At 46.6% G+C, this 27,435-nt stretch overlaps 1 protein-coding gene across 1 annotated transcript; it reads right to left on the bottom strand.

Annotated features, from left to right (window-relative positions):
- Positions 1-424: 424 nt before the first annotated feature.
- On the bottom strand, positions 425-5,125 carry NEUROD1 (neuronal differentiation 1). The gene is made up of 2 exons (XM_078683824.1): positions 5,000-5,125; positions 425-3,329 (listed from the first exon to the last, which is right to left on the bottom strand). Exon 2 carries the CDS (start codon positions 3,318-3,320, stop codon positions 2,250-2,252), a length of 1,071 nt encoding a protein of 356 aa, XP_078539950.1. The 5' UTR covers positions 3,321-3,329; positions 5,000-5,125; the 3' UTR covers positions 425-2,249.
- Between the last annotated feature and the right edge of the window lie 22,310 nt (positions 5,126-27,435).

Below are 27,435 nucleotides of genomic sequence, written 5' to 3'. Positions count from 1 at the left end.
GGCTGCCATTTGGAGGAGTCTGGAGAGGATGTGACCTAATGGCTGGGGCAGTGGACCTCAAATCAAGGGAATCAGGGGCCATATTATCAAGAATGGGCGATACATTATCGCCGCTTTTATCGGCAGGAAACTGCCGCTAAAGCGGCGATAATGGGCTTGATAATACGCCCTTGTGAACTCCCATAGAAGCCCAGGTTAACGCCCTTTCTTGATATTATGGCCCCGGGTTCGAATGGGTTCGAGTCTCGACAAGGACGCTCAACATCCTGTGATTCTGGGCAAATCACGTATTCCCCCCCTGCCTAACAAAAATGAATGTGTCCTTATCCAAAGCAACTTGGGCTCATGTAAAGCGCTCTGATACCTCCGGGTCAAGTTCGCCCTGTATAAAACTGAAAAAAAAGACAAAACGCAAAGGTACATCTATCTTTACACATGCGAGTAGCAATTTTATTTTGTTTTGGTAATCACCCCGTAAGAGTGTAGCAAGGCAATAGAGCAGGTATCTATGTACTCTCCTTTAGGTAAACTAATGCTTCTAAAATACACTTTATACAGTTTTATTTCTGCAAGGCGTCAAATAGGAAATTCACAGTATAAAATCATGATAGAATTCTATAAAAAGTAAGTACAGAGGCCCCTGACATGGAATAGGAAACGAGTATTAAAACCCTGTCTGGAAAAATATATATTATCAAATTTATTGGCCGGCGAACGTATAAAAAATTGCATAGATTCTACATATTGCTTACACAGTACTTCTACGAGGGTTCAAAGATTAAAGATAATTAGCCCTGGTGGAAAGTCATGGTTACCAGCTAGAAATAGTTTGCAGTAGATCCAGTTACAAGCAGTTGGTTGGAGATTGAAGGACATATACGTCTGAACATGCCTAGGGCAGTGACACTGTTAAAGGGGACAGCCTTCGAGTTTCAATGAGATATTCATGAGAAAACATATTGGAGCCCTGCTCAATTCTGCTCTTTCCTTCCCTCCAAAGATAATACACAATCTTCCATTTGATCATAAGTCTTGGGAGAGCGTTTCCGTTCCATAAAATCAACCAGCGCGTGGGATCATGAAATCTCTAGGGTTATCTAGACAAGGTTGCAACTATTGCATCTACATTGATGCCACAAAATAAAAGTACAAAACGTTGCCAAGAATCCAAACGTAAGCCACAAGATTGTGCTTGAATCAGAAGAAAAAAGGTCATGCAAGGGTGCAGAGAAGTTGCAACAATGGCGTCAAGTGGAGCAAAGATTGACATTTAAGATCATATACATCAAGTACAAAGCATATGGTGGGAAAGTCCCGTAGTAGGTGGAGGAACCAGTACCCTACTGCACATCGACTGCTCTCATCCAACAAAGCCAGACCTAGCGGAATTATACCAAAGTAAATATAGGTGCAAATAAGTTGGGGAGCAAGGCAATCTCCTATGGAATTCCCTACATACCAGTTGCTGATCAAAAATAGCTAATCCACCTCAAGGAACCTGAAAATGACCCCTTTTATAGGAGCCCTTCCTCACCTGAAGCCACAAAATGGGACCATTTGTGAGTGACAGGATCTCAGCAGGCAGTGCCCAATGAGCAGCCCCTTTTGCATTATGATCCGGACTCCAAGACAGACCTATTGATCCTGTTACAGCCTGGGATTTCCCTATGCAATATCATTGTGGTAGTCAACCATCTCACAGCTTCCAGTGGCACTGATGCTGCACCAGGAAAAAAAGATACTCTTAGCAGTGCTAAGGGTACTGTTACATGTAGGCACTACACAACATACATAAATAAATAGGTAAACTGGCTATGTATGTCAAGCAGAAGCAACAAGAGGGTTCTACTAATACAAAAACAGTACCAACAGAACAGTATTGGACACCAAGAAAAACTTGTGCAAAACAACTCGAAACTCGTGGAATTTAATGCATAGTTGTCCGATATATGCTCAGAAAAATGCAAATCCACAATTGGATGATTAGAAATCGTTTGTGAGTGGTCAACTTCAATTTCCACCAGGGCTACAGGTACACTGCTGAAAGAAACTGTGCCATAACTTTACAGCCAGACACAGCCTGAATACAAGAATCAATCAGACGCAATACACACATCAATTTGTGATTCTTCTGAAGGCAGAAAAGGAGAGCAGGCTTCCCTTGTAGACTGAGGGTATACGCCAGATAGAAGTGGTAACACAACTATCTATCGGCGTGGATGCTGTTGATACCTACGTTTTCTTCTCATTCAATCATGAAAGATGAGCTGGGTGCCCATGCCTTGTTCCTGGTGGGACTGACCGTCAAAGGTCAAGGTGCTGTTGTCGATGGGAATATCACAACGGGGTCCTGTACCAGAGAACACTAGTCCGTGGCCATCAGTTCCTGCAGAGCTAGTGACGGGATAATGCATGGTGAAGGAATAGCTTTTCTCAAACTCAGCGGGCAGGTCATGTTTGAAGGTGAAGTTCCCATTGATGCTCAGGGGAGGGCTAGGGGGGCCATCGAAAGAAGAAGGGCTAGTGCAGTCGGTGAGGGCCCCCTCGAGAAGGTGCTCCAGTGCGGCGCTGTAGGCCTGTGGCTTTAGCTGGAAGAGGTGAGAGGTATCAGCATTTCCATACGGTGGGCTGGGCAGACCCGGGGACTGGTAAGGGTAAGGTTGTAGCGGAAAGGAAGCACTGGACGGCTGCAGATGTGGTGGTGGGTCAGGGCTTTGCTCAGGCAGAAAGGTCCTAGGATTTAGCTGCAGGCAGCCGGCCACCAGGTTGGTGGTGGGCTGAGACAGGCCCCGGCAGAGGGTCTGCACAAAGGACACCAAGTCTGGGCTCTTTCCTGAACTGAGGGTCTCAGACAGTGCCCAGATGTAGTTTCTGGCCAGGCGTAACGTCTCAATCTTGGAGAGCTTCTGGCTCTTGGAATAGCAGGGTACCACTCTACGGAGGGCATCCAACGCTGCATTCAGGCCATGCATGCGGTTGCGCTCTCGCGCGTTCGCCTTCATACGCCGGAGTCGGAAGCGCTCCAGCCGTGCTCTAGTCATCTTCTTCCGCTTGGGGCCACGCCGCCTAGGCCTCTGCTCATTCTCTGGGTTGTCTTCTTCATCCTCATCCAGGTCCTCGTCCTCCTCACAGTCTAAATCATCATCCTCATCCTCTCCATCTTGGTGCTTGAGCGAGTCCCTGTCCTCCTCCTCGTCTCTGGGGGCAGCGTCAGGACTCTGGAGCTTTGCCTCCTGAGGGCACAGGGGGTCTAGGATCCAGCCTCTGGAGCCCGGCTCCTCTGCCTCCGAGAGCCCGTCTTCTCCGCGAGATTTAGTCATCCTGGAATCCTTTCATGGAATGAAAACATGAAAGGGGATTGAGTAGTGATAGAGAATACAAAAATAAGAAAATCCATTCATTTATTTATTTCTACATTTATGTATTTAATATTTTTCAACACATCTGAAACCCATATGCTTCCAAGCACTAAGGTCTCACGTGTCATTAAGTCACAAACACAAAGGGCAAGCATTACCAAAACATAAAAGCAGACACAAGTTAAGTGTAATTTAAATTAGGACACACAGATTCGTCTACAGGAGTAACTTGCAAAAGACAGGGGCAGATCTGGAAAAACAACATACTATCTATGACCAAGAAACTACACCTTAAAGAATATACATACATAACCTTTATAAATCTATTGATCCACGAAAAATGGACAATTAGACTTGAAAACACAGACAGCTTACCAGGGGGACATGAACACCGACAGGGAAGCACAGTTGGTGACAGTAGAGAGGCGAAGAGCCGCAGACAGCGAGCTTTGGAGATGTGGATTCAAACCCCAGGGCAAAGAGAACCAGCATGGGCCCTTGGAGAATAGAACGACTGAGGGAAGAGGACAGGGGGACAGGGAGACACACGGACAGGGCAAAGTAGACAAAGTGAGGGGACAGAGAGGCACGAAGAGAGAACTGGGCTGGGAAGACAGAGAAAAAGACAACGAGACGAGAAGACACTGGGAGTAGGACATGAATGTCACTGAGACTCACCACCCGGTGATCCAGCACAGACCATACACACCCCACCGATGACACATTATCGACCAGCTTTGCTCTTTATAAATGCCACCATGCAATAACAACACAGGGGGCATCACAAAGTGCATTGTTTCTTGACTTTTAAACATCAGGTGATGGTTTGACCCAACTCGGCATTACCCATTCCACTCTCTTTGATAAGGGACACAGGCTAAATCTGCTGAGAATTTACCTGCAACCTTTGGGTCCCAAACACATCTAAATGTATAACCCTTCCCCAAAACGCTTCTTAGCTGTTTTCCAACTCCCGCTCACATTGTGGCACAGGTAAATATTGTAGGAGGACCTGATTTCATGTACACACTGATTATTCAGTGCATTGAGGTTGTCTGGCTGTGCGGGTTTAATTCGGTCCTCAGATTCGATCGTTCCTGTCCAGTTATAGCTTGTGTCGCAAAGGTGCAATTATCGTTCGACCTAATGACGCACAGTCCCATGTTTACATCTATATACATTATCCAAGATGTCCCAGCATCGCTTACTCCTTACTAAGAACCATAGTGTGTACTATAATACAACACAGATAAAATATGAATTTTACATTTCTGAAAAACTATTTAGCTTATGCCATTTAAAGTCTGCACCACAAACTAGATACGGAATTGTTTTTAGATTAAAAAGCATTTTTATAAAGCATGGGAGTGTTTTCCGTAGGAGGAAGGCACGCATCCAAATAATTGTAGCTTAAATCTAACCTCTGCGTAAACGGCATTGAAAAAATAGAGAAATACGTAGAAATCCAGGTGTCAAAAGCATTTTCTTTTAACTCCCCCAGGTGGCTCGGTGCCACCGGGACAGACGTGGGGCATGAAAAGTTTGGGGTTAGGGAAGGAAGAGGGGGATTGAGGACGTGTTTTTAAGCCCTCCCTACAGTGCACACTCGGATGATGGGGATACCCATAGGTTGCCTTTACCTGTTTCTGAAAGGTCCTTTGCTACTGCAGACTCATGCCCCTGGCGGTGCAGCGAGCCCAGCGTAGGCTGCTCTGAGATGCGGTGGCCAGTTCTGGAGCAATGTGTGAAGGATGCTTAGGTTAAATGAGAGACCAGAGATGGCCCCGTCCCTCCCTGCTCTCCCACCCGAGCACCGCCCAGCCTCCCTCGGCACGCGCCATATGCTTCACCTCCAGCCCGCTGCCACGTGACCTGGCAATCTGCGCGCAGCTCGCGCCGCCGTCCTTTGTAGGCGGAAGAAAGTGACCATCTGTCGTCAGTGACAGAAAGCGCGACCTGTGTAAGGCACTCGCTGCCTGTGGCATTAACCCGCTGCACGGATGCGTGCGGGTCACCGATTTAAGGCACCTATATTCAAAATTACGGGTACTGGCCTGGTGTATAAAGATTGGGAGGGTTATAAAACATATGATTCTATCTGGGAGCAACAGCATCCTTGTCGTTCATAACTTCTCCACACCTAATGCAATTTGCAAAAGGAAAAACTCGCTTCTTCCGAGTCACTCCCCTGCCACTGTGAATCGTATGTACAAGGAGCTATACCGACCCTTCTAACTCATGTAATTTCAACATACTGACACGTTTTGCCTTTTACTGATGCAACATTTTTAGTCAGGGATGGATTGAGAGCCGAAGGCATATTTTGTCTTACCAGCCCCCGTGCTGTGTGGAGTGATCAGTCAGTGCTAGGCAAACAAATGCTGCTAACCGAATCAGATATTCACCTCCGGTCAAGAGATCTGGATTGAATCCATCGTTCTTTTTGCTCCCCTTGCAACCCCAGTTTAGACCCAACCAGTGGAGAGATCAGGCCTCAGGAGGGGGCTGCAAGGTTTTGAATAATTTTTCAATACTTGTTAACTAAACAGTTATACCGTTTACAGCTTTGTACATATGTTCTCCGAATGTATCATTAGCAGACCCAATAAAAACGAATACAAGGCGCAGAATACATGTCTATGTTAAGCCAGGTCAAATTATGTATTTTAGATCATATTTGCTAGTTCGTTTTAATTTTTTTTAAGAAAGGGAAGTTTTGAACAGCTCTTCTAATGTAGCAACTTACAGAATCCCAGGATCCATTTATATGAGCGTGACAGAAATATTGATTTGTCAAAAATAAATAGGATACATTTTGAAAACCCTTTTACCTCCCCAAGGTGGCTCGGTGCCACCGGGACAGACGTGGGGCATAAAAAGTGGTAGGACAGGTATTGTTCTTAAGAAAAGTCGGTTCCCGGTAGTATAGTATTCCCACACATATTCCATTGAATGACTAAGAGTACAAATGTTCCTTGTTGAAAATGTTTTTAATCCAGCTTAAGAATTTGTGATCTTTATCTGTTTCATCTCCAAAAACAACAAGGTGATGGATGGAATGCTTGAATTAATCTCAGCCACTGGCAATTGCCCAGGCTGCATCCCAATCCATCATTTTACATTCACCATGCCACCTCTGTTTAGACTCAACCATGTGCAACTCAATCTTCACCCTTTTCCTCATGGGAACAGTCCAGCCCGAACTGCCAGGCCAGAGTCTCCCTGAACTAGAACACAAGCAACCCTGGATCGGTTTTGCCCTTGTTCTGGGCTCTTCAGCCGGATATAGCTTGGTTCCAGTAGTACGGTGAGTCCGGGACCCACATCTGAATACAATGGTCATCCAATCCTTGGATCCCAGATACAACATCGATTCTCATAACATCGAACTACAGAATTATTGACTGAACAATATCGTAAACTAAAATATCGACACAATGCACAAAACAGAAATGACACTAAGGGGCCGATAAGGATTACGGTGAATCCACATCCTCCGGGCCGGCGGAAGCCACCGCCGGCCCGGAGGATGCGGATTCACCGCTGCGGTGCCTACAAAGACCCCCCGCCAGATTAGGATGGCTGGGGGGTCATCGGCGGACGGAAAGACCGCCTGCCGCTTTTCTGCCGCGGTCGCCTACCGACCGTGGCAGAAAAGCTCTAATATGGTGGCGGTGTCTATCAGACACCGCCAGCCATATTAGGATGGGGCAGAAAACATGCTTTTCCGCGGCGGCTTTTCTGCCGTGGAAAAGCATGTGGTCTTTGGTATTTGGGGGCCCGTTGCGGGCCCCCAGGGTGTCGGGTGGTGCACATGGGGGGTACCTATGGTACCCCCCAGCATTTACATGCACAAAGTGGCAGGCACCGCGGGGTGCCTGCCGCTTTGTGCATGTAAATGTAAAGCATGCATTTTTAACCTTCGGCGGGTGCTGCTTCAAGCAGCACCCGCCGCAAGGTTAAAGATACGGGATGTGACCGCCAGGGTGGCGGTCACATCCTAATTGCACCGGAGGGACCGCCGCTGCCCCTGCGGACGGTCCCTCCACCTCGGGGGTGGCGGACGGACGCAGGTCCGTCCGCCATCCTAATAGGCCCATAATATCGAAAAAAAATTGTTCAAAGAAATCTTGATGATAAAAATATCAACAACAAAAATTTAGAACACTAAAATATTAATAAGATTAAAATAAGATGAAAGACATCAAAAATATTGATACAAACAATATCGACAACACAAACATCAATAATATACATTTTAACTATATCAGAAAAAATATATAAACATTCAAAAATACAATTTACGATAATAAAATAAAATAACACATACCAATTAATATAAATAAACAATACAATAAATAACAAATTCCCCACATTAATGGGGGAAAAAATTAAATATACAAAAGCAAATTAATAAACAAACAATATGATATAAAAAATGAATTAAAAGTAACGAACATAAACAAACATAATTATATATAATAAACAAAAAATATAAAACATTTATCTACATACAAAATTAAATAACAACAATAAACAAAATAAAAACAAGCAATATATAAATATAATAAACATTAAATAAATTGCAAGGTAACAGATACAAAAAATCCAAAAAACTATCTCAACCAATAAATTAAAAACATAGAAACACAAACCAATAGGAAACTCTAACTAATTAAACAAACACTATAAAAAATAATCAAATAATTAACATACAATTTACAGTATAGCGGAAAACCACAGAAGAACAAACATTTGACAGAGAGAAGACAAAATGAAAAACAACTACACGAAAAACTATTCCTAACATCCCATAATAAAGGTAAGCACAAAACTTGATAACTAAATAAATTAAAATAACTTATAAAATATTATAATACATTTCCTTTATATATAACAGATTCAACATCACTAAAATTGCATCTAGAAATTTGAATACAAAGATTTACGTACACAACAACAATAAAATGTAACACATAGGGGCACAATAGGATGGCGGGCGGACTTTGTCCGCCCACCATCCTGTCGTACACAGGGACCGCCCGTCATAAGGGCGGGGGTCCAGTGCCTGCTATTAGGATGCGCCCGCCACAGTGGCAGCGCATCAAGCATTCCTGACATTGTGGCGGGCGGTGCACACAGCACCGCCCACCACAATGCCAGGAAGGCATGTTGTGCACTTCCATGCACAACATGGCAGGCACCGTGCCTGCCATGTTGTGCATGGAACTGCTGGGGGGTACCATAGGTACCCCCCATGTGCACCCCCTACCCCCAGAGTCCCTGGGGGCCCGCAACGGGTCCCCCAAGCAGACTCCACATGCCTTTCTGTGGCGGCAATGCCGCCAAGGAAAGGCATTCACAAAGCACATTGTAATATGGCTGGTGGTGTCAAACAGACACCGCCACCATACTGCAGCCTTTTCCGCCCGGTCGCAAGTCGACCAGGGCGGAAATGCGGCAGGCGCTCTTTCCATCCGCCGCGGACCCCCCAGCCATAATAATATGGCGGGGGTCTTTTGTACAGGGATGGCGAGCGGATTGCCCCCGCCCGCCATCCTAATGGGGCCCAAAGTATTTGACTTCATCAACAACTAACATAATTATTTAAAAGAACTAAACTGAATAAAATCACAAAACATAGCTAACAAATGTTCTTTTACTTTTAACAGCCTTTACAAAAATCGACAAAAGCAGAACATCTACTAAGGACACTCCATCAACTAAAAAGAGTAAGTATATTTATTTATTCACAAATAAATACAAACAAATACTTAATAATATAAATAATGAAATTAACTAAAATTACAACGTAATGTTTTATTTTTCACAGATTATAATTAACAACATCTCTACCCAAACCCCCAAAACAAACATTACGTTTGAAAAGAAAACCAAAATCAAAATAATCGAAATTTATAATACAAAGTAAGTATATAAAATAACCAATAATTACACCTAACTAGTAAAATAATTTAATAAAAAATGAATTATTACTAATAAGTACTTTTCTCTTAACAGCTTCTATAAAATAAAAAAACAACATCAACCAAAGAAACTTCACCAACTGCATTCAGTAAGTATTTTGATTTCTCAAATAAAATAAATAGACAAAAAATGCGAAACAAATAAATAACCTAAAACTATAACCTGATATTTCATATTTCACAGATTTCACTTCAATAAATGTCCACCTTAAAGCATCAAAGCAAGAATTAACTTTGAAAACAGAAACAAAAAACACATTATAAAAAAGATAAAATTAAGTATATAAATTAACTAACAAATACAACAAAGTAATTAACATTATAAAAATAAATTAAAAGGCAAAGATAACTAACAAATACTACCAATTACAACCTACAACAAAATCATTTAAAAAAAATCAACAAAAATAGTAAGTATTTCTTTTTCTCAACTAAATAAAAATAGAGGCTAAATAAAAAAACACAATAAAATATAACACTTTAAAAAAATGAAATGTTGCTTTTATACCAAGAGAGGAAAGAAAACCAAGTGGATAAACATCAACAACAGAAAAAAATTCATCAAGAAAATAAAATAAAAATACATGTAAATTTCTTGCAAACATATTCATTCGACACAATGTTTACTGTTCAAAATAGTATATTGAATTAAGATATATACATATATTCACAGATTAACCAAGAAATGGCAATGGGAGCCAAATTCATTACTTCACAAAAAGGGAAACTACTTATCTGCTACATGGGATACACTTATACCCACGAAAACATGAGTGGAAACAAAACACCTTGGAAATGCAGTAAATATTACTCTAACTCTTTTTATGGTAGAGCCACTACAATAGAAACCAATGTAGTAATTGTCAAAGAACATAACCATCCCCCAAATGTAACTGAAATTTCAGTTAGAGATGTTCTCGAGACAATAAGCGAAGCAAGTACTAGCTCACAACAAACAAGTACCCAAATACTTAAAAATATGTTAACTAGGGTACCTGAGCATGTTACAGGACAACTACCATCTATCCCCACTCTGAAGAGAATAATTAATTTCCTGAACTAAAAGAGCTACACTCAAACACCACCTACCCCCTCAAACATTTGCAGAAATACAAATATTACCCAAATATATCATCACTCACAAAGAAGAAAAATTCCTTCTTCATGATAACAAAAATCTTGAAAAACGAATTCTAATCTTTGCAACAAATACCAACTTACAAAAACTTAAAAACTGCAGGGCGTGGATGATGGATGGCACATTCAAAGTTTGCCCCAAGCCTTTCTATCAATTATACACAATCCACGGTGAATCTGAAAATACTAACATACCCTTCCTATACGCACTACTCGCTAATTAACAGAACACCACATACTTAGACCCCCTAACAGTAGTAAAACAATACACCAACAACTATTTTCTGCAAAAAAATCATCATTGATTTTGTACAATGAATGATTCAATCAATTTTAAAATTATACCCACACACTGCAATACAAGGTTGCTACTACCATTTTAACCAAAGTATCTTGAGGCACCTACAAAAATCTACTTTAAGTATAGATTACGCCTCCAATAGCAACTTTGCCTACCAAATAAAAAAACCTTATTGCCCTGGACTATGTACCAACAACTGAAGTAGCAAATCATTAGAACCTACTTCTTGAAAGCCCCTTCTATCAGGCACATGAAACAAAATGAACTACCTTCCTAGACTACTTCGAAGATACTTGGGTAGGAAGGCTACAGAGATCAGGGCACCGTAGGCAACCCAAATTCCAAATACCTTGGTGGAACGTATATGATAGTACTCTAGCTCAAAAAGCAAAAACAAACAATGCAGTGAAAGGATAACACAATGCCTTCTAAGCCACAATTGGAAGAGGACAGCCAACCCTACATAAACTTAAAGAAGCTATTAAAAAAGAAGAAAGTTGTCAAGAGCTCAGACTAGAACAATCCCTAACAAAAATCGGCCCTAAACTAAGTAAACAAACTTAGGGGCCTATTACGATTGCGGTTTTTCCACATCCTCCGGGCCGGCGGAAGCCACAGCCGGCCCGGAGGATGCGGAAAAACCGCAGCGGACCCACCAAAGACCCACCGCCACATTAGGATGGCTGGTGGGTCCTGGTTTCCGTCCGCAGCTTGGCGGAAAAGCACTAATATGGTGGCGGTGTCTCTCAGACACCGCCAGCCATATTAGGATGGGCTTTAAAAAATGCTTTTCCGCAGCGGGTTTTCCGCCATGGAAAAGCATGTGGAACTTCACTGCGGGGGCCCGTTGCGGGCCCCCTGTGTGAAGGGGGGGTGGGGGTGCACATGGGGGGTACTTTTGGTACCCCCCTGCATTTGTATGCAGAAATCGGCAGGCACCGCACGGATTACAACCATGATCTCTTGACTTGGTAAGAGTATTCTGCATCATTCAGAAACTCTGTCCATCACCACCCGATTTTTCCAAAATCGCTTTTATCCACACTATGTGTGGGAGGGTATGCTCAGACGTGAGTCCCTTGCTCATTGCACCATCAGGATTCAAGCATGCCGGGCCGACGAAGGCTGTGATGCCAGAAACCGGTCCCTGGAAGCTTGTTTCCTTCCCAGTATAAGAATTGGCTTGGTAGTTTGGTTTGCCCTGTTCCCATCATGCACTGGGACAGGAACAGACTAATTTGCATATAGCCAGGTTCTGAGCTGGGATGGTGCATTGAGCTAAAAAACGGTGATGGATTACAACCATGATCTTTTGACTTGGTAAGAGTATTCTGCATCATTCAGAAACTCTGTCCATCACCACCCCCTTTTTCCAAAATCGCTTTTATCCACACTATGTGTGGCAGGGTATGCTCAGACGTGAGTCCCTTGCTCATTGCACCATCAGGATTCAAGCAAGCCGGGCCGACGAAGGCTGTGATGCCAGAAACCGGTCCCTGGAAGCTTGTTTCCTTCCCAGTATAAGAATTGGCTTGGTAGTTTGGTTTGCCCTGTTCCCATCATGCACTGGGACAGGAACAGACTAATTTGCATATAGCCAGGTTCTGAGCTGGGATGGTGCATTGAGCTAAAAAACGGTGATGGATTACAACCATGATCTCTTGACTTGGTAAGAGTATTCTGCATCATTCAGAAACTCTGTCCATCACCACCCCCTTTTTCCAAAATTACAAATGCAATGTATGCATTTTTACCATTGCGGCCGGTGCAGCTTGAAGCCGCACCTGCCGCAATGGTAAAAATAGAGGATGTGACCGCCAGGGTGGCGGTCACATCCTAATTGGACAGGAGGGAACTCCGCAGGCCATGCGGAGGTTTCCTCCTCCTCTATGGTCACGGACGGACTCAAGTCCGTCCGCGATCATAATGGGCCCCTAAAACTGTATGAATATCTGCAACATAAAACTAGACTATTTGCTAACATCAAAGGTCTAGTATACTTAGGGGTCTATTATGATGGTAGGCGGATCGCCCCTGCAGGGCTGGCAGAAGCCACCGCCGGCCCGGCAGGGGCAATCCACCCGCCTTCCACGCATGATTGACCCCCCACCATATTAAGATGGCTTGGGGGTCCGCGGCGGACGGGGAGACCATCCGCCGCTTTTCCACCTGTCGAGGAGTCGACTGGGCAGAAAAGGGGTCTAGCATGGTGGCGGTATTTGCAAGACACCGCCATCCATATTAGCATGCAGGCGGAGATGTGCCCTTCTATGGCGGCATTGTCGCCATGGAAATGCATGCAGTCTTTGCCAAGGGGGCCTGTAGCGGGCCCCCAGGAAGTTGGGGGGTGGGGTGCACACATGGGGGTACCTATGATACCCCCCTGCATTGGCATGGACAAAGTGGCAGACACTGCACGGTGCCTGTCACCTTGTGCATGCCAATGCACGACGTGCATTCCCTGCATTGTGGCGGGCAGTGCTGTGAGCACTGCCCGCCACAATGCTGAGAATAGGGGATGCCACCGCCACGGTGGCAATGGCATCCTAATTGCAGGTGCAGGACCGCCGCACCCCTTTCAGACAGTCCCGCATTCTGTTACAGTGGCGGGCGGACTTTGTCCACCCACCATCGTAATGGACCCCTTAGACATGATAGCTAAATCTATACTATAAAAAAAAAAACAATTCAAAACACCATACACATTTAAAACTCCAAAACATTAAAACAACATCATTCTACTCTTTTTTTAAATTAATAATTATAATTATACCTGTCATGTAAAATTTTAAAAATAACACAAATATATATGAGATATTATAATTCTTACATTAAAAAAATACAAATAAATCAACGTAACTAAAAACATTTCCCACCCATAAAAATAAAAAAGAACTTACAGTTATGTAGCAGTAGACGATCCAAGAAATCCAAGCAATCCATAGAAGATAAATCAATAACCAAATTCATTAGAAAAGAGAACCCCCCAAAAAATGCAAAAATACAACGGTAGAAAAATGATTCTATCACGCAATTCTTGCAATAACGAAACCCTCAAAAACTTGAAAAATTGTTTTTAAAAAGCGCTCCAACAGACCCGAAAATTAAAAGGAAATTTAAAAATTCTTGTTTTCAATAAACAAAATAACATTTCCTTTTTTGTTAAAAAAAAAGATGGTCGAGACTACCATCTGTTCATGATGAGGAAAACCTAAAAAAAATTAAACAACATCCACTCACAATAACACATACAAACCCACAAACATTAACATTAACAATATACACAAAATAACACAATTAAACAACACATAACTAACACTACATAACACTAATCCAACAGTACGGCAAACACATAAAACAAAACGCCTAACTACACTAAAAACAAACAAATTCGGCTCTCACAAACTTAACTACACTCCTACTACCTCACCCCCTACCCTAAAACAACCATAAAAGTTAATAAAAAAACGTACCTGAAGCAATGAAATGCAGCTCCCAACCACGAAGTTCCATCTTCCAAAATGACCTAAAAATGAAACAGATAGATGGAAAAGTGAGGAAACTAGAAAAAATGGCTGCATAATAAAAATGAAAAAAAAGACTAACTACCCATAGAAAAGAGTAGATAAATAATATTAAAATACAAAAAAAATGTCTATTTTTATGTATTTTGAAAAAATGTACAAATGTTCCACAAATATGCAAAAAATTGTAAAATACAAAAATATTATATTTATATTTCATATACTATAAATTTAGCCAAAATATTACAATGTATTCTGAAAAAACATGTAAAAATATCTATTTGTAAATTTGTAAATATATTAAATATTATTTAAATAACAAAAATTAAATCAACTAAATAATAAAATATACAAAAAATATGCAAAATACATTATATATAATTGTATTGAAAAATAATTAAAAAAATTGTTTACAAAAAGAAATATAAATATTTACTTTTTATCCTAGAAAAAAATTAAACAATGAAAATCAATTGTTTAAAATAAACTATTGACATATGTACTTTACTATTCCACTACTATACTACAAAAAAAGGACATTTCAATTATATTTTACAAATATATGTATGTTAAAAATAATGTTAATTTTCGACTTATACATAAAAAAGTTGTTAAAAAACATTGTTAATTTTACAATTCTACATGAAAAATGTATGTTTAAAAATATTGTTAATTTTCCAAATCTACATGAAAAATGTACATTAATAAATATTGTTAACATTCCAACTCTACAAAAAAAGTATATTGAACGTATATTGTACTTTGTAATACATTTTGATAAACATCAAAAAACCTGGATAATGTTTTTGCTAATGTGTGCTATCGTGAGAAAATGTATAACAAATAAAAATGAGAACAAATAAAGTGTAAAATAAAAAAAAATTGTAACCAATAAAAATATTTACAAGAATAACTTACATACATCAACTTTCTTATTTAAATGTACATACGAAATGAAATAAATATTAAACAATAATAAATTGCTATGCCTAACTCCAAAACCAACAAAACTCAGGGAAAGTGTTGGATAATAAAGCTAATTAAATCACTATTCCAATTCCAAAACCAACAAAATTCAGGAAAAGTGCTGGATAATAAACCTAATTAAGGAGCTCATTAGCATTGCGGATAATCCGCATCCTCTGGGCCGGCGGAAGCCACCGCCGGCCCGGAGGATGCGGATTATCCGCTGCGGACTGGAAAAAGACCACCCGCCAGATTAGGATGGCTGGGGGATATTTTTTCAGTCCGCCGCTTTTCCGCTGCGGTCGGAAGGCGGAAAAGCTCTAACATGGCTGGTGGTGTCTGCACATTAGGATGTTGGCGGTCCTATGCCTTTCCACGGCGGCATTTCCGCCGTGGAAAGGCATACGGTCTTCTCTTTGGGGGCCCGTTGCTGGCCCCCGGGGGTTAAGGGGGGATGGGGGTTGCACATGGGTGGTACCCCCCTGCCTTTGCGTGCACAAAGCGGCAGGCACCACGCGGTGCCTGCAGCTTCGTGCACGCAAAGGAAAACATGTTTTTTTTAACATTGCGTCGTGTGCTGCTTCAAGCAGCACCCGCCGTAATGTTAAAAATACAGGATGTGACCGCCAGGGTGGCGGTCACATCCTAATTGCTACGGAGAGACCGCCGCTACCCCTGCGGACGGTCCCTCCTCCTCTGGGGTGGCGGACAGACGCAGGTCCGTCCGCCATCCTAATCAGCCTCTAAATTACTATTCCAACTCCAAAACAAAATAAACTCAAGGAAAATGCTGGATAATAAAACATAATAAATTACTATTCCAAACACCAAAACAAACTAAGGGGTCCATTAGGTTGGCGGGTGGACTTCAGTCCGCCCGCCACCCTAGCGGTGCTGGGACCAGCCGCCAGTGGAGCGGCGGTCCTGCACTTCCAATTAGGATGCGACTCCACCCTGATGGTCGCATCCCGCATATTCAACATTGTGGCAGGCGGTGCTGTGAGCAGCACCCGCCACAATGTAGAAAATGTATGTCGTGCATTGGCATGCACCACGTGACAGGCATCGCGAGGTGCCTGCCACCTTGTGTATGTCAATGTAGTGGTGTACCATGGGTACCCCCCAAGTGCAGCCCCCACCTCTCAGTGGCACACAATGGGCCCCCAAAGCGATTCCTGAATGCCTTTCCATGGTGGAGTCTCCGCCATGGAAAGACATAACACCGCCCACATCATAATATGGATGGCGGTGCCTGCAAGGCACCGCCACAATAATATAGGCCTTTTCCGGCCGGTAGGCAATCGTGACGACTGCCTACCAGCGGAAAAGCGGCGGGTGGTTTTTCCATCTGCCACGGTAACCCCTGCCATGCTAAAGTGGCGGGGATAAAAGGCCGTCCACCTGGGTGTTTTGGCGGGCGGATCGCCGTGATCCACTCGCCATGCTAATGGGCCCCTAAATTCAGGGAAAGAGCTGGATAATAAACCTAACTACAATAATATTCCAACTCCACAACCAACAAAACTTAGGGAAAGTGCTGGATAACAATTCAAATTAAATTACTATTCCAACTCCAAAACCAACAAAACTCAGGGAAAGTGCTGGATAATAAACATAATTAAATTACTTGTACAAACTAAGGAGCTCATTACTATGGTCAGTCCGTCCACCATCGTTGTGAGGTTTGGGAGTGGCCGCCTCTAAGGCAGCGGTCCCACACATGATATTATGATGTGACCGCCACCGTGGCAATCGCATTGTGTATCTCTAATATTGTGGCAGGTGCTGCAGGCTGCAGCACCTGCCACAATGTTAGAAATGCATTGTTTGCATTTCCCTGCACTACATGGCAGGCACCACGCAGTGCCTCCCACCTGGTGCAGGGAAATGTAGGGGTGTACCATAGGTTCTACCCTCAGTGCAAAACAAAAGTCCCCCGGCACAAGGGGGGCCTGCAACGGGCCCCCAGAGTACATCCACGCCAGCCTTTCCATGGCGGTAATCCCACTCCTAAAATGTAATACCATTTTTAGAAATATTAAAATTTTTATCCAAAATGTTTAAATTACTCCCCACCCTTATCCCCTATAAACCCAACATCCTTAATTAACAAAGTTTTTAACAGATATTTACCTATTAAACATATATTAACTAATACTATTTTAATAATAGTAAAATACTAACATTTAAAAAATCAATATAATTTACAACAATATTTTTGACATCGACATTTACAAATCAATATTTTTGCATTACATTAAATTCTATATTTTTAACGAGAAAACTTACCTCAATATTTTCGACCATCGATATTCTTGAGTCAATATTACTGCAATTCGATATTTCCACGTTGATATTCTGTCTCTGCACCCCAATCCTTTTTTTTTTAAACTTGTTTTTATTGGCATTTCGTTACCTGAACAGTACAGACAATGTAAGTAATCACATAAGCTAGAAAACGCAGGATAAAATTCAAGGAGAAAGGAAAACAAACGCAAGCATGTGAGTCACCATCATGGGGATCATTGGATTGGGTCTGCAGAGTCCGTACAGCGGTGTTGCCAAGTAACTGGGGGGATAGAACTCGGGGAGGGAGCATCTGGGTGTTTGCATGGGCATATCAAGAAGAGTTGGGGGTCGGGCGTTAGAGGGGACAATGACTCGCGCTTACAGTGAGGCAGCTGCCAAAGGGCGGGAGTGTCATGTCTGATTGGGCATCGGGTCAGTCGCCCCGGAAGCTAGGTATTAGTGTGGGACTGCGAATCGCCAAAGTACGGCACTAGTCATTGGGCAGGGGCTGCAGGCTCGCGGGGGTGGAGGTGGGGGGATCGGTCGGGGTGGGTGCAGTTGTAGGTGTAGGTGTGGCCGGATCATCATTGCGCGTTAACTGTCGGAAACGATGCAGTAGCATGGCCCATTCCATAGAGATGGGGTGTTTACGGGCACCTCTAGCCTCCTCCTCCCGTAGGGCGTCCTCTTCCGCCGCTGTCCATTTACAAACTGCCCCTGTCCATGCTACTGTAGGGGGGCCCTCTAATGATCGCCAGTGCATAGCTATACATCTTTTCGCTAGCAGTAACACTAGGGATACAAAACGCCTGTGTGCCGGGAGCTGTTTCGGAATGTGGAAAATGCCCAATGCGCTGGATTCCCAGGTGGCTAGGGTTGTGAGACCCGTGAGGTCTTTTAGTGTGGTGTGCACCGTCTGCCATAGGGGGTGGAGGTCCGGGCTGCTCCAGAACATGTGACGGAAATCTGCATCTGGGGAGCGGCACCTGGGGCAAAGAAATTGTGTAGTGGGGTAAAATTTCTGCAGCCGCGCCGGTGTCAGATACGCCCTGTGTAATATGTAATATTGGATGTTTTTAAAACGGGCGTTCCTAGATGTATGTTTTGGGGCTTCAAGCGCCTTGATCCATTCCGAGTCGTGTAATGGGCGCCCGATGTCCTCTTCCCATGTGGTGCGCAGGGACACTAGGGGAGTACACGAGAGTTCTCGTATCGCCTTGTATAACCAGGTAACCAAATGGCATCCTACACCCATGCGCAGGATTGCGTGTATAACTGGATGCGTGTCTGGTTCGCCGGCCTGGAGGTTGTGGTAAGGACGGAAACTTTCGAGGAGCTGGCGATATTGGAGGAATTGAGCGGGGGGGAGATCGAATTCGGCGATTAGTCGATCGAATGATTTAATCCGACCCTCCTCAAAGAGCGACTCCATGTCCGTAATACCGCACTGTGTCCACTCAACGAGCATGGGGGCTGGGAAGTATGAATCTAACCTGGGCCAGCCGATCAACGGGAGCAACGGGGAATATGGGGTTGTCCCGGGAGACATCCGGTGGATCCGGAGCATACATTGACGCGCCACCGTGACTTGTAGAGGATATGTGCGCCGCGGTTTAGTGCCCGGGAGAAGAAGACGGGTGAGCTCCGGCGTCGTAATCCTACCCGTTGAGGCACTGGCCTCTTGTGTATGTCGGTCCGCTGTCCAGTACGACAACCATTGGAGCTGGGCCGCTAGAAAGTAGGACTCAAAGGATGGGGCTCCGAGGCCTCCCTGGGTGGTGGGAAGCTGAAGGGTTTTCATGGCTACTCTGTGCCGGCCCGATCCCCAAATTAGGGCACCTAGGAGGGAATTGAGGTCCTGGAAGAAGGACCTGGGTGGGACCACCGGCAAGCTGGTAAAATGATATAGGAGCCGGGGAAGCATTATCATTTTACCTAGGGCAATTCGTCCTATCGGGGCCAGTGGGAGTCTGGTCCAGAAAGCAACCGTCGGTCGAAGGCTCACGAGCGCCCTGCAGTGATTGCCCCCGAAGATGTCAGCGGGAGAATGGTAAAGTCGAACCCATAGGTATCGGGGAGCTTCCGTGGACCATGAGATCCTTTGTGTCCCCAGCCAGGTATCGCGGGGTGGTAGGTCCGGGTGGAAGGGGTATGCCGTGGATTTGTCCCAATTCACTCGGAGGCCCGAGGCGTCCGCAAATTCGGTAAGTGCCGTCCATATGGGGGTGAGGTCGGCCGTAATATCCCGGACATAGATGAGGAGGTCATCCGCGTACATGGAGACGCAGTACGTGACTCCCGCGAGTGGGATGCCCCAGTTCAGACCCCCCTGGCGTAACCTGATCGCTAGTGGTTCGACTGCAAGGGCGAAGAGGAGAGGCGAGAGGGGGCACCCCTGCCTCGTGCCTCGCCGGACCTCGAACGCCGCCGAGATGTGTCTCCCAATCCGGACCCGTGTAGACAGGTCTGTATATAGGAGACGCGTGTACGCCATGAGTACAGGGCCGATGTTGAGGCGGCGTAGGACCGAGAAAAGGTATGGCCATGTGAGAGTGTCGAACGCCTTCTCCAGGTTGAGACAGGCGGAGCGAGGATACCTGTCCCGTACCTGGTCCTGAGCATGGAAGACGCGGCGGATGTTCTGTGAGGTGTTCCTCCCCGGGACAAAGCCGCACTGGTCCGGGTGGACCAGCGGGCGTATGATCTGTGCGTATCTGTCTGCCAATACCTTCCCGAGGAGTTTACAGTCTGCAGACAGTAGTGTGATGGGGCGATACGAACCCATAAGATGTGGGTCCCGGTGTGGTTTTAAAAAGGTCACAATTACCGATTCCCGTAGTGAGCGGGGTAACACTCCCTGATCGAGGGCCGTTGCGAACACCTAGGCCAGGCTTGGGACCGCTAGAGGGGAGAACGTCGAATAGTATTCTAGCAGGAAGCCGTCGAGACCTGGGGTTTATTGCGAGACAGGGCCCGTAGCGCCTTAGTGATTTCTGAAGGCACTATTTTGGCGTCGAGAGCGAGTTTGTTGGCATCCGAGATCGTGGGTAGTGACAACGGATTGAGGAAATGGGTGACAGACGACGGAGAAAGCAAGATCGGGGCGCCGTACACTACGGTGTAATAGCGTTGGAACGCCAGAAGGATCTCCGACTGGAAGCGCACGAGCTCACCCTCCGGGTTGACGATGTCCGTGATCGGTCTGGTTTCGGTGTCTTGTCACGCCAGCCATGCGAGCATCGCACCTGTTTTGTCCCTGTCTCTATGGACTCTGGAGGCATAGGCCCTGAAATTATATTTCCGGAGATCAGCGCAGGCTGCCTGGTAGGCTGACTTTGCTTCAGCCGTGAGCGTAGCGTGCTCCTCTGAGGGATCAGCTTGTTTAGTGAGTGTAGCTAGGCGCTGTTCCGTGGTTGTAAGTGCCTGTTCCAACGTGCGTCTGACCCCTGTGATTTGTTTAATGCACTCCCCCCGTGCCACCACCTTGAACGCATCCCACTCTATCAATGCCGAAGAAGCTGTGTTCGTGTTGTGTGTGAAGTAGTCCTGTATGCTGCGCGTGTGCGAGTCTCGGAACACCTAATCAGTCAGACATTCCCTAGGTAGTCGCCAGGTAGGGACAGGTGGGTGTGGGGACGCCAGGTGAGCCACAGTATGTGAGCGTCATGATCTGAGATGACCCGTCCCAGGTAGTCCGCAGAGACGATCGTAGGGAGGATCTGCGCTGAGCATAGAAACCTGTCGAGGCGGACCCGAAGGTTGTGAGGGATAGAGTGGAACGAATAAAGGCGGGCATGAGGATGTAAGTGTCGCCAAGCATCGGTGAGCGCCCAGTGTGTGGCCCAAGCTCGGAACAACTCTGATTGTCGGGGGGCCGGGGAGCGCGGAGGGGGAGGGTGCGATCGGTCCAGGGAAGGGTCAAGCGTGCAGTTGTAATCACCTCCCAAGACCCAGGGAACAGCAGTGAATTGGGCCAAGACTCCCGTAAGGTGATCCCAGAACTTGTCCTGCTCAGTATTAGGGGCGTATATGCTGCCTAAGAGGATCCCCTGGCCGTCTAAGAGCCCCTCCAGTAGAGCGTACCTGCCCTCCCTGTCCACCACCCGCTTGAGTTCCCGGAAGGGGGTACCTGGCCTAACCCAGATTAAGGCACCGCGTGCAAAAGCCGAGTATGTCGTGGCACAGAACGTCCCGCGCCATTTAGCCTGCAGACTGCCCAATTCGGTGCCGTTAATATGCGTCTCCTGTAGGAGACCAATTTCAGCCGTCATGCGCTTGATGTATGAGTAAATAGAATAGCGCTTACTAGGCGTGTGGAGGCCCCGTACATTGAGTGTGAGGACATTGACGTCCGATCGTGGAACTGCCATCAATCAGAGTCCGTGCAAACAACTGAGAGCAACCAGTAGACCCGGGGGAATGTGAGTTTGTATATCGTGTACATGCCCGTGCACGCCTTGCTGCTGAGGGGAAGGTACAGGAACTGACAGGAGGGAAAACTGTTGTAACAGGGGGTGGGAAACAGTCCCAATGCAGGGGATACATCACCGGGGGCGGTATATCCAAACTAGTGTCCCACTAGGGGAAGAATACAACAAGAAACTGCGGGGGTGGCAGCGCGTGTGTATGCGAGGCTGGGCGCTGATCGGGCTTTTGCAAGAGAGATGTATGTCGAGTGTGACCCTACATAGGAAGAGCGCTTAAGCAGATTCAGAGCGCATTCGGTAAGTAAGGTGTTCATAAAGAGGATACAATCCAGTCACATATTACTCAGAGGTGCCAGGTCGGCCATCCAGGATAGCGTCCATAGTTTGCGTGATGACCAGGGGGGAAGAGGCCAGACCTATTCCCGACATCGTGCCATCACTGTCACGGTCTTTCTCCGGAGTGAAGAGGTGTGGTTGGCGCTCCAGGTCTGGTGCTAGGGGTGACGAGTACAGTTCAACCACCGCTCTCAGAGCATCCCGTCTCTCTCGCATGATCTGCGTTAAATCAGGCGATCTTGCGGGGAGGATCCTTGGCTCTTGGAGGGGTCCGCCTGGGGGCGCTTCAGGCCACGTCTCCTGGATCTCCGCGAGTGACAGTTCTGGTCTTGCTGGACTCCCGCCTTGGGTAGTAATGGGCAGTGGAGCTCAGCCCAATCTTGCGCCTCCTCGGCGGTGACGAAGAAGATGGCCATGCCCTTGTGTAAGACCTTGAGGCGGGCTGGGAACAGCAAGGAGTACTGGACATTGTTTGCACGGAGGTGTCTTTTGACCTCGAGAAATGCGGACCTCTTCTGCTGAACCTCTCGAGCATAGTCCGGGAACACCATGATCTGCTGGTCCTCCACCTGCAAGGGGCCCGCTGCCCGGGCCGTGCGGAGCACCGCGTCTCGGTCAGGGAAATGTAGGAACTTGGCTAACATGGGTCTTGGAGGGAAGCCTGATCTTGGTTTCCGGGCGGGGACCCTATGAGCTCGTTCAATGGAGAAGAACGCCGAGCGTTCCGCCTCGGGGGTGAAAGACCTGGTCCATGACTCCATATAGTTCAGGGGGTCTGAGTTCTCAATTCCCTCCGGAAGGCCCAGGACGCGGATATTGCAGCGTCTCGACCGCCCCTCCAAATCGACTGTGCGCTCTTCAAGGGCCGCCACGCGACGTAGGACCTCCTGCAGATCTGTCCCCTGCGCCTTCACGGCGGGTTGCAGGTCGGTCAAGATCTTCTCCCCCTCCTTCACTCTGTCTGCCAGTTTGCGGTGGTCGTCCCGGACCAAGCTGATGTCCGTCGAGAGGGTGCCCAAACGCTCCTCCAGTGATAGTCGGGACATCTCTATGGCCGCCAGCACCTGGTCCAGTTTCGCCGATAAGGTGGGGTCCGTTTGTGGCACGTGGGTTTGCGACCAGGTCCGGGTGTGTGGCATGTTCTCGGGGGCCGTTTCAGGGACGGCGGTCACCTGTGTGCCCTTAGGTTTCCCCATGCCGACAGCAGGTGGGGCGCTGGGAGTCAGTGAGGGCAGGGAGAGGCGGGCCCCTCGAGGAGAAGTCACTCGAGCAGATCCTAGTTAGGGGAGAATGCGTGGCCACAACAGGTGCAGGGTGGCCAAGGGCTAGCCCATCAGGTCCCGAGCCCCTGAGCGGTGATGTGCCCACACTCGAAGGGCGAAGCAGGGGCATAGGCTGCGGGGTCTCCCCGCTGGCTGTCCTCATCGTGGGTGTCAGCAATTCCGCTCCGGTGGTCCCCGCAACGGGGGGGGCAAGCCTCTGGACGCTTCGGCAGGGCCAGGTGGCAGGGAGAAAAGGCCAGTCCAAACCTCCCGGGAGCAGGTAGCAGGAGCGTGTGGGTGGCGTGCGGCGATCAGGGGCTCCAGTAGTGCAGCCGGGAGCAACTCAGTCGTGCACGGGCGCCATGTTGAGGTCAGGCACCTCTGGTGGCAACGGAGGGCGCCCCAGTCATGCAGTGGGTCTGCCCCGTGCCTACCTCCAGCGATGGGTGCAGCGATGACGGCAGGCTCCGCGGACTGCTCGGTGCGGCCACCAGGAACCAGGACGCAGCAGGGGTGAGCCCTCAGAGTGTCGGGACGGCTCCTGTAGCCGGAGGGGTGTCGCAGCAGCGGGGCACAACAGCGCTCAACTCCCGCTGGTCTCGCCGCCTGATCTGGGCAATCCGCTGGCAGTCACCTCACCGCTATCCTTAGGGGGTCCCGGGGAGAGCAGTGTCACCGGGCCGTGGCCGCCATCTTGGGTCTCGGCGTGCGGCTCCGGTGGAAGTATACACGAAGTTAATTTGCCCCTTCCAGCGCTGGCAGAGTCACAGTGGTCGACGCTCTGGTGTGCAGGGGCGTTCCGGTCTGCAGTTTTGCATTGTGGGGCTCACGGCGATCCTTGGGTCTGGGTAGAGAGCTAGCCCGATCGCGCAGCCTCAGCAAAACACGGCCGCCATCGTGGCTTGCTTAGCCACGCCCCCTCCTCTGCACCCCAATCCTTATCTTCTGTGCAGAGGGCACAGACAAATGGTCATGTATTTCAGTTTCAATTGTGATTCTGTGCAAATATGTGTGCAGGAGATACGCAGTTGTCAAAATATTGACAATTTTAAAAGTAAAAGAAAATACAGTATTTACAGTTGAGTGGATGTGCTGCTTATTTTATTTGGGGTGGTAAAGTGAAGGAGATGCACAAAACTGCATTCAGGAGAGAGAGAAAAAATGGTGCAGAAGAAGATAGAGGCAAGGTGTAAGATATGCTGATGGATGAGATGCAAAGAGAAACATGACATACTTGTCTAATAAAGAGTGTATATAACAGGAGTGACTAAGGCACTCTGCAGACCATTATCCCTCCAACAGGCCTCAGCAATGTTAATTTTCAGTCTCACAATTTCAGAATTGTTAAAATTTTCAGCTCTGATTGTTTGACACAAAACCATTGTTACTCCTTTATCTTAAACATATAACAACTATTGACAATCCCAATAGCCCTGGCTGGTTTTAGGTGTATGTATATTGTTGCTTTATATAGCAGGATGCAATACAGGGATCCTAGAGAGGCTCAGAAAAACTGGTCGGGTGGTACAATATGGAAATCACAGAATGCACTTTATGTGCTTAATTCCACTTATTTACGTAAACCCCCCATCCACCCCCCACACACACAATTGTTTCATCCCACTTAAAGTGATGGCACACTTGATTGGTGAAGACAAAACTGCATCAGAAACATGATCAGAAAATGCACATATGCAGAAATTTTGTAATAAATTATTGAAGCACAGACAATTAAGAGGTAGGTAATAGATTTTCTCTTGAGTGAGGGGTCTCACCATATGTTGCATATTCGGTAGTAAGTGACTTACATTATAAGGTTTGAATTTGTGTTAATTTAATAGAATCTTTCATACTTGGAGCCCCATTAGGATGGCGGGCGGACTTCAGTTCGCCCGCCACCTTAGCGGTGTTGAGACTGGTCGCCAATTAGGATGCGAAAGCCACCCAGGCGGCCGCATCCCGCATCTTTATCATTGCGGCGGGTGCTGCTGTAAGCAGCACCCACCACAATGCCAAAGAGGCATGTTGTGCATTGCCATGCACAACAGGACAGGCACCGCGCAGTGCCTGCCACCTTGTGCATGGCACTGAAGGGTGGTACCATAGGTCCCCCCCAAATGCAGCCCCCCACACCCCATACCCCCCAAGGGGCCCGTAACAGGCCCCCACAGCAATTACTACCTGCCTTTCTATGGCAGCTTTGGCACCATGGAAAGGGCTGAGCCTCCAGGCATCCTAATATGGATGGCGGTGCCTTCCAGGTACCGCCACCTTAGTGTGCCCTTGTTCCACCTGGCCGGCAATCATGACGATTGCCGACCTGCGGAAAAATGGCAGACGGACTTCCCGTCTGCCGCGGCACCCCCGCCATGGTAATATGGCGAGGGGAAAATGTGCAATCCGCCCACCATCCTAATGGGCCCTTAGTGAGCAGAATGAAGAGTATGTTAGGGATAGTGAATATGGGCTGAAGATTACCTCATTACCTCAAATGATTTGTGGTTTGTACAGAGTTAGGAGCCATCATGTGTTCAGTCAGGATCCTTTGGTGAAACTGAATCTAAGATGGGCAATGGCAATTAAAAGTAAAACTCAGTCTGTTACTCACAGAAATTGTGGCTATAAATAGCAATGAGTGCCTTACTGGCATAGTGATTCCTTTAAGATACCTCTGCGAGGGCTAGTTTGCCTAGGGAAGAGGATGAAGAAACATTCATGAGAAGACTAGCAAGTTCAAGGAAAACCATGACTTCATTGCCAAGAAGAAATATGGATACAGAAGGAAGATGTACCTTATTACCCTGGTGTCAACTTTGAAGGAAGGCGAGAGATGCTAGTTATGCTTGGAGATGGGGGACAAAATGGGAGTAAGTCAAGTTAATGGTTGTAGTGATGGTTATAGTTACTGGTGAACCAGCTTCAAGGGACACATGATTGTACCCTCAGGATCATTGTCATACTGTAATAGGCTGCTACTGCATGGTGCAGGCTAGCATTAGCAGGTGTGGTTATCCTGAGCGGAGGTGCCGGGTACAGCATTTGGTGATAGAGAAAGTAGTTATGCTGTCTGTAGGGACAGGGCATCCTGTCAGGTGCTGTGATGAAAGAGAACTACATTTGATCCAGCTGTCCTGATTCAGAAACCGGGTATAGCATTGAATAATCTCCAAATTCCCACATTTCCACTGACCCCACCCCCCAGGAACCTCTGCCCTGATCACTTTGCCCTCAAACTGATACCATGCATCTGCTGCTCCCGCTCCGAAGGACGCTCCTTCTCCTACCTCACCGCCAAGTCCTGGAACACCCTTCCGCTCCACCTCCGCACATCACCCTCGCTGACCCACTTCAGGAATGAACTCAAGACCTGGCTCTTCATCTGACACCCGCAGCAAAGCACCTGGATACCCTCTAGGGTGAGAAGCTGCCCTATATAAGTATTGCTTGATTGATTGAAAATATAAGGAAGCACTGTTATGCTCTCCTTAGGAGCAGAGCACCTCTTCGGGTGCTGTCATGAGAAGAGAGGCAGTCTTCAGCCTGTCTGTCTTTATTAAGAAACAAAGACAAGTCCATATGCTGTCTGGTTAAATTTGCATTAAAAAAAAGTGCAAGCTGTCTTATAGACCAGATGGTGTGCAATTGAGCGTTGGCTGGAAGTACGCTGCTCAATATTATTACAGCTATCTGGAACGGATTATGAGTCCGACTGAGTGGAATGGGGAAGAGGGTAAATGCATCTACATTTGTGTGATTATGATGTAGTTATCAACCAGGGTCAGGCATGATTAAACCATTTATATTGGGTTTTATCATCTTTCGACCTTAGTATTTGTAGAAGGATGAG

Source organism: Lissotriton helveticus, chromosome 3_1, assembly GCF_964261635.1.
Source record: "Lissotriton helveticus chromosome 3_1, aLisHel1.1, whole genome shotgun sequence".
NCBI lineage: Eukaryota > Metazoa > Chordata > Amphibia > Caudata > Salamandridae > Lissotriton > Lissotriton helveticus.
Note: the sequence above shows the minus strand (reverse complement) of the source record. Positions and strands in the feature narration are given on the sequence as shown.

Excerpts from the sequence above, each read along its gene's own strand:
- NEUROD1 (XM_078683824.1), bottom strand. The coding sequence starts at position 3,320 with ATGACTAAATCTCGCGGAGAAGACGGGCTCTCGGAGGCAGAGGAGCCG.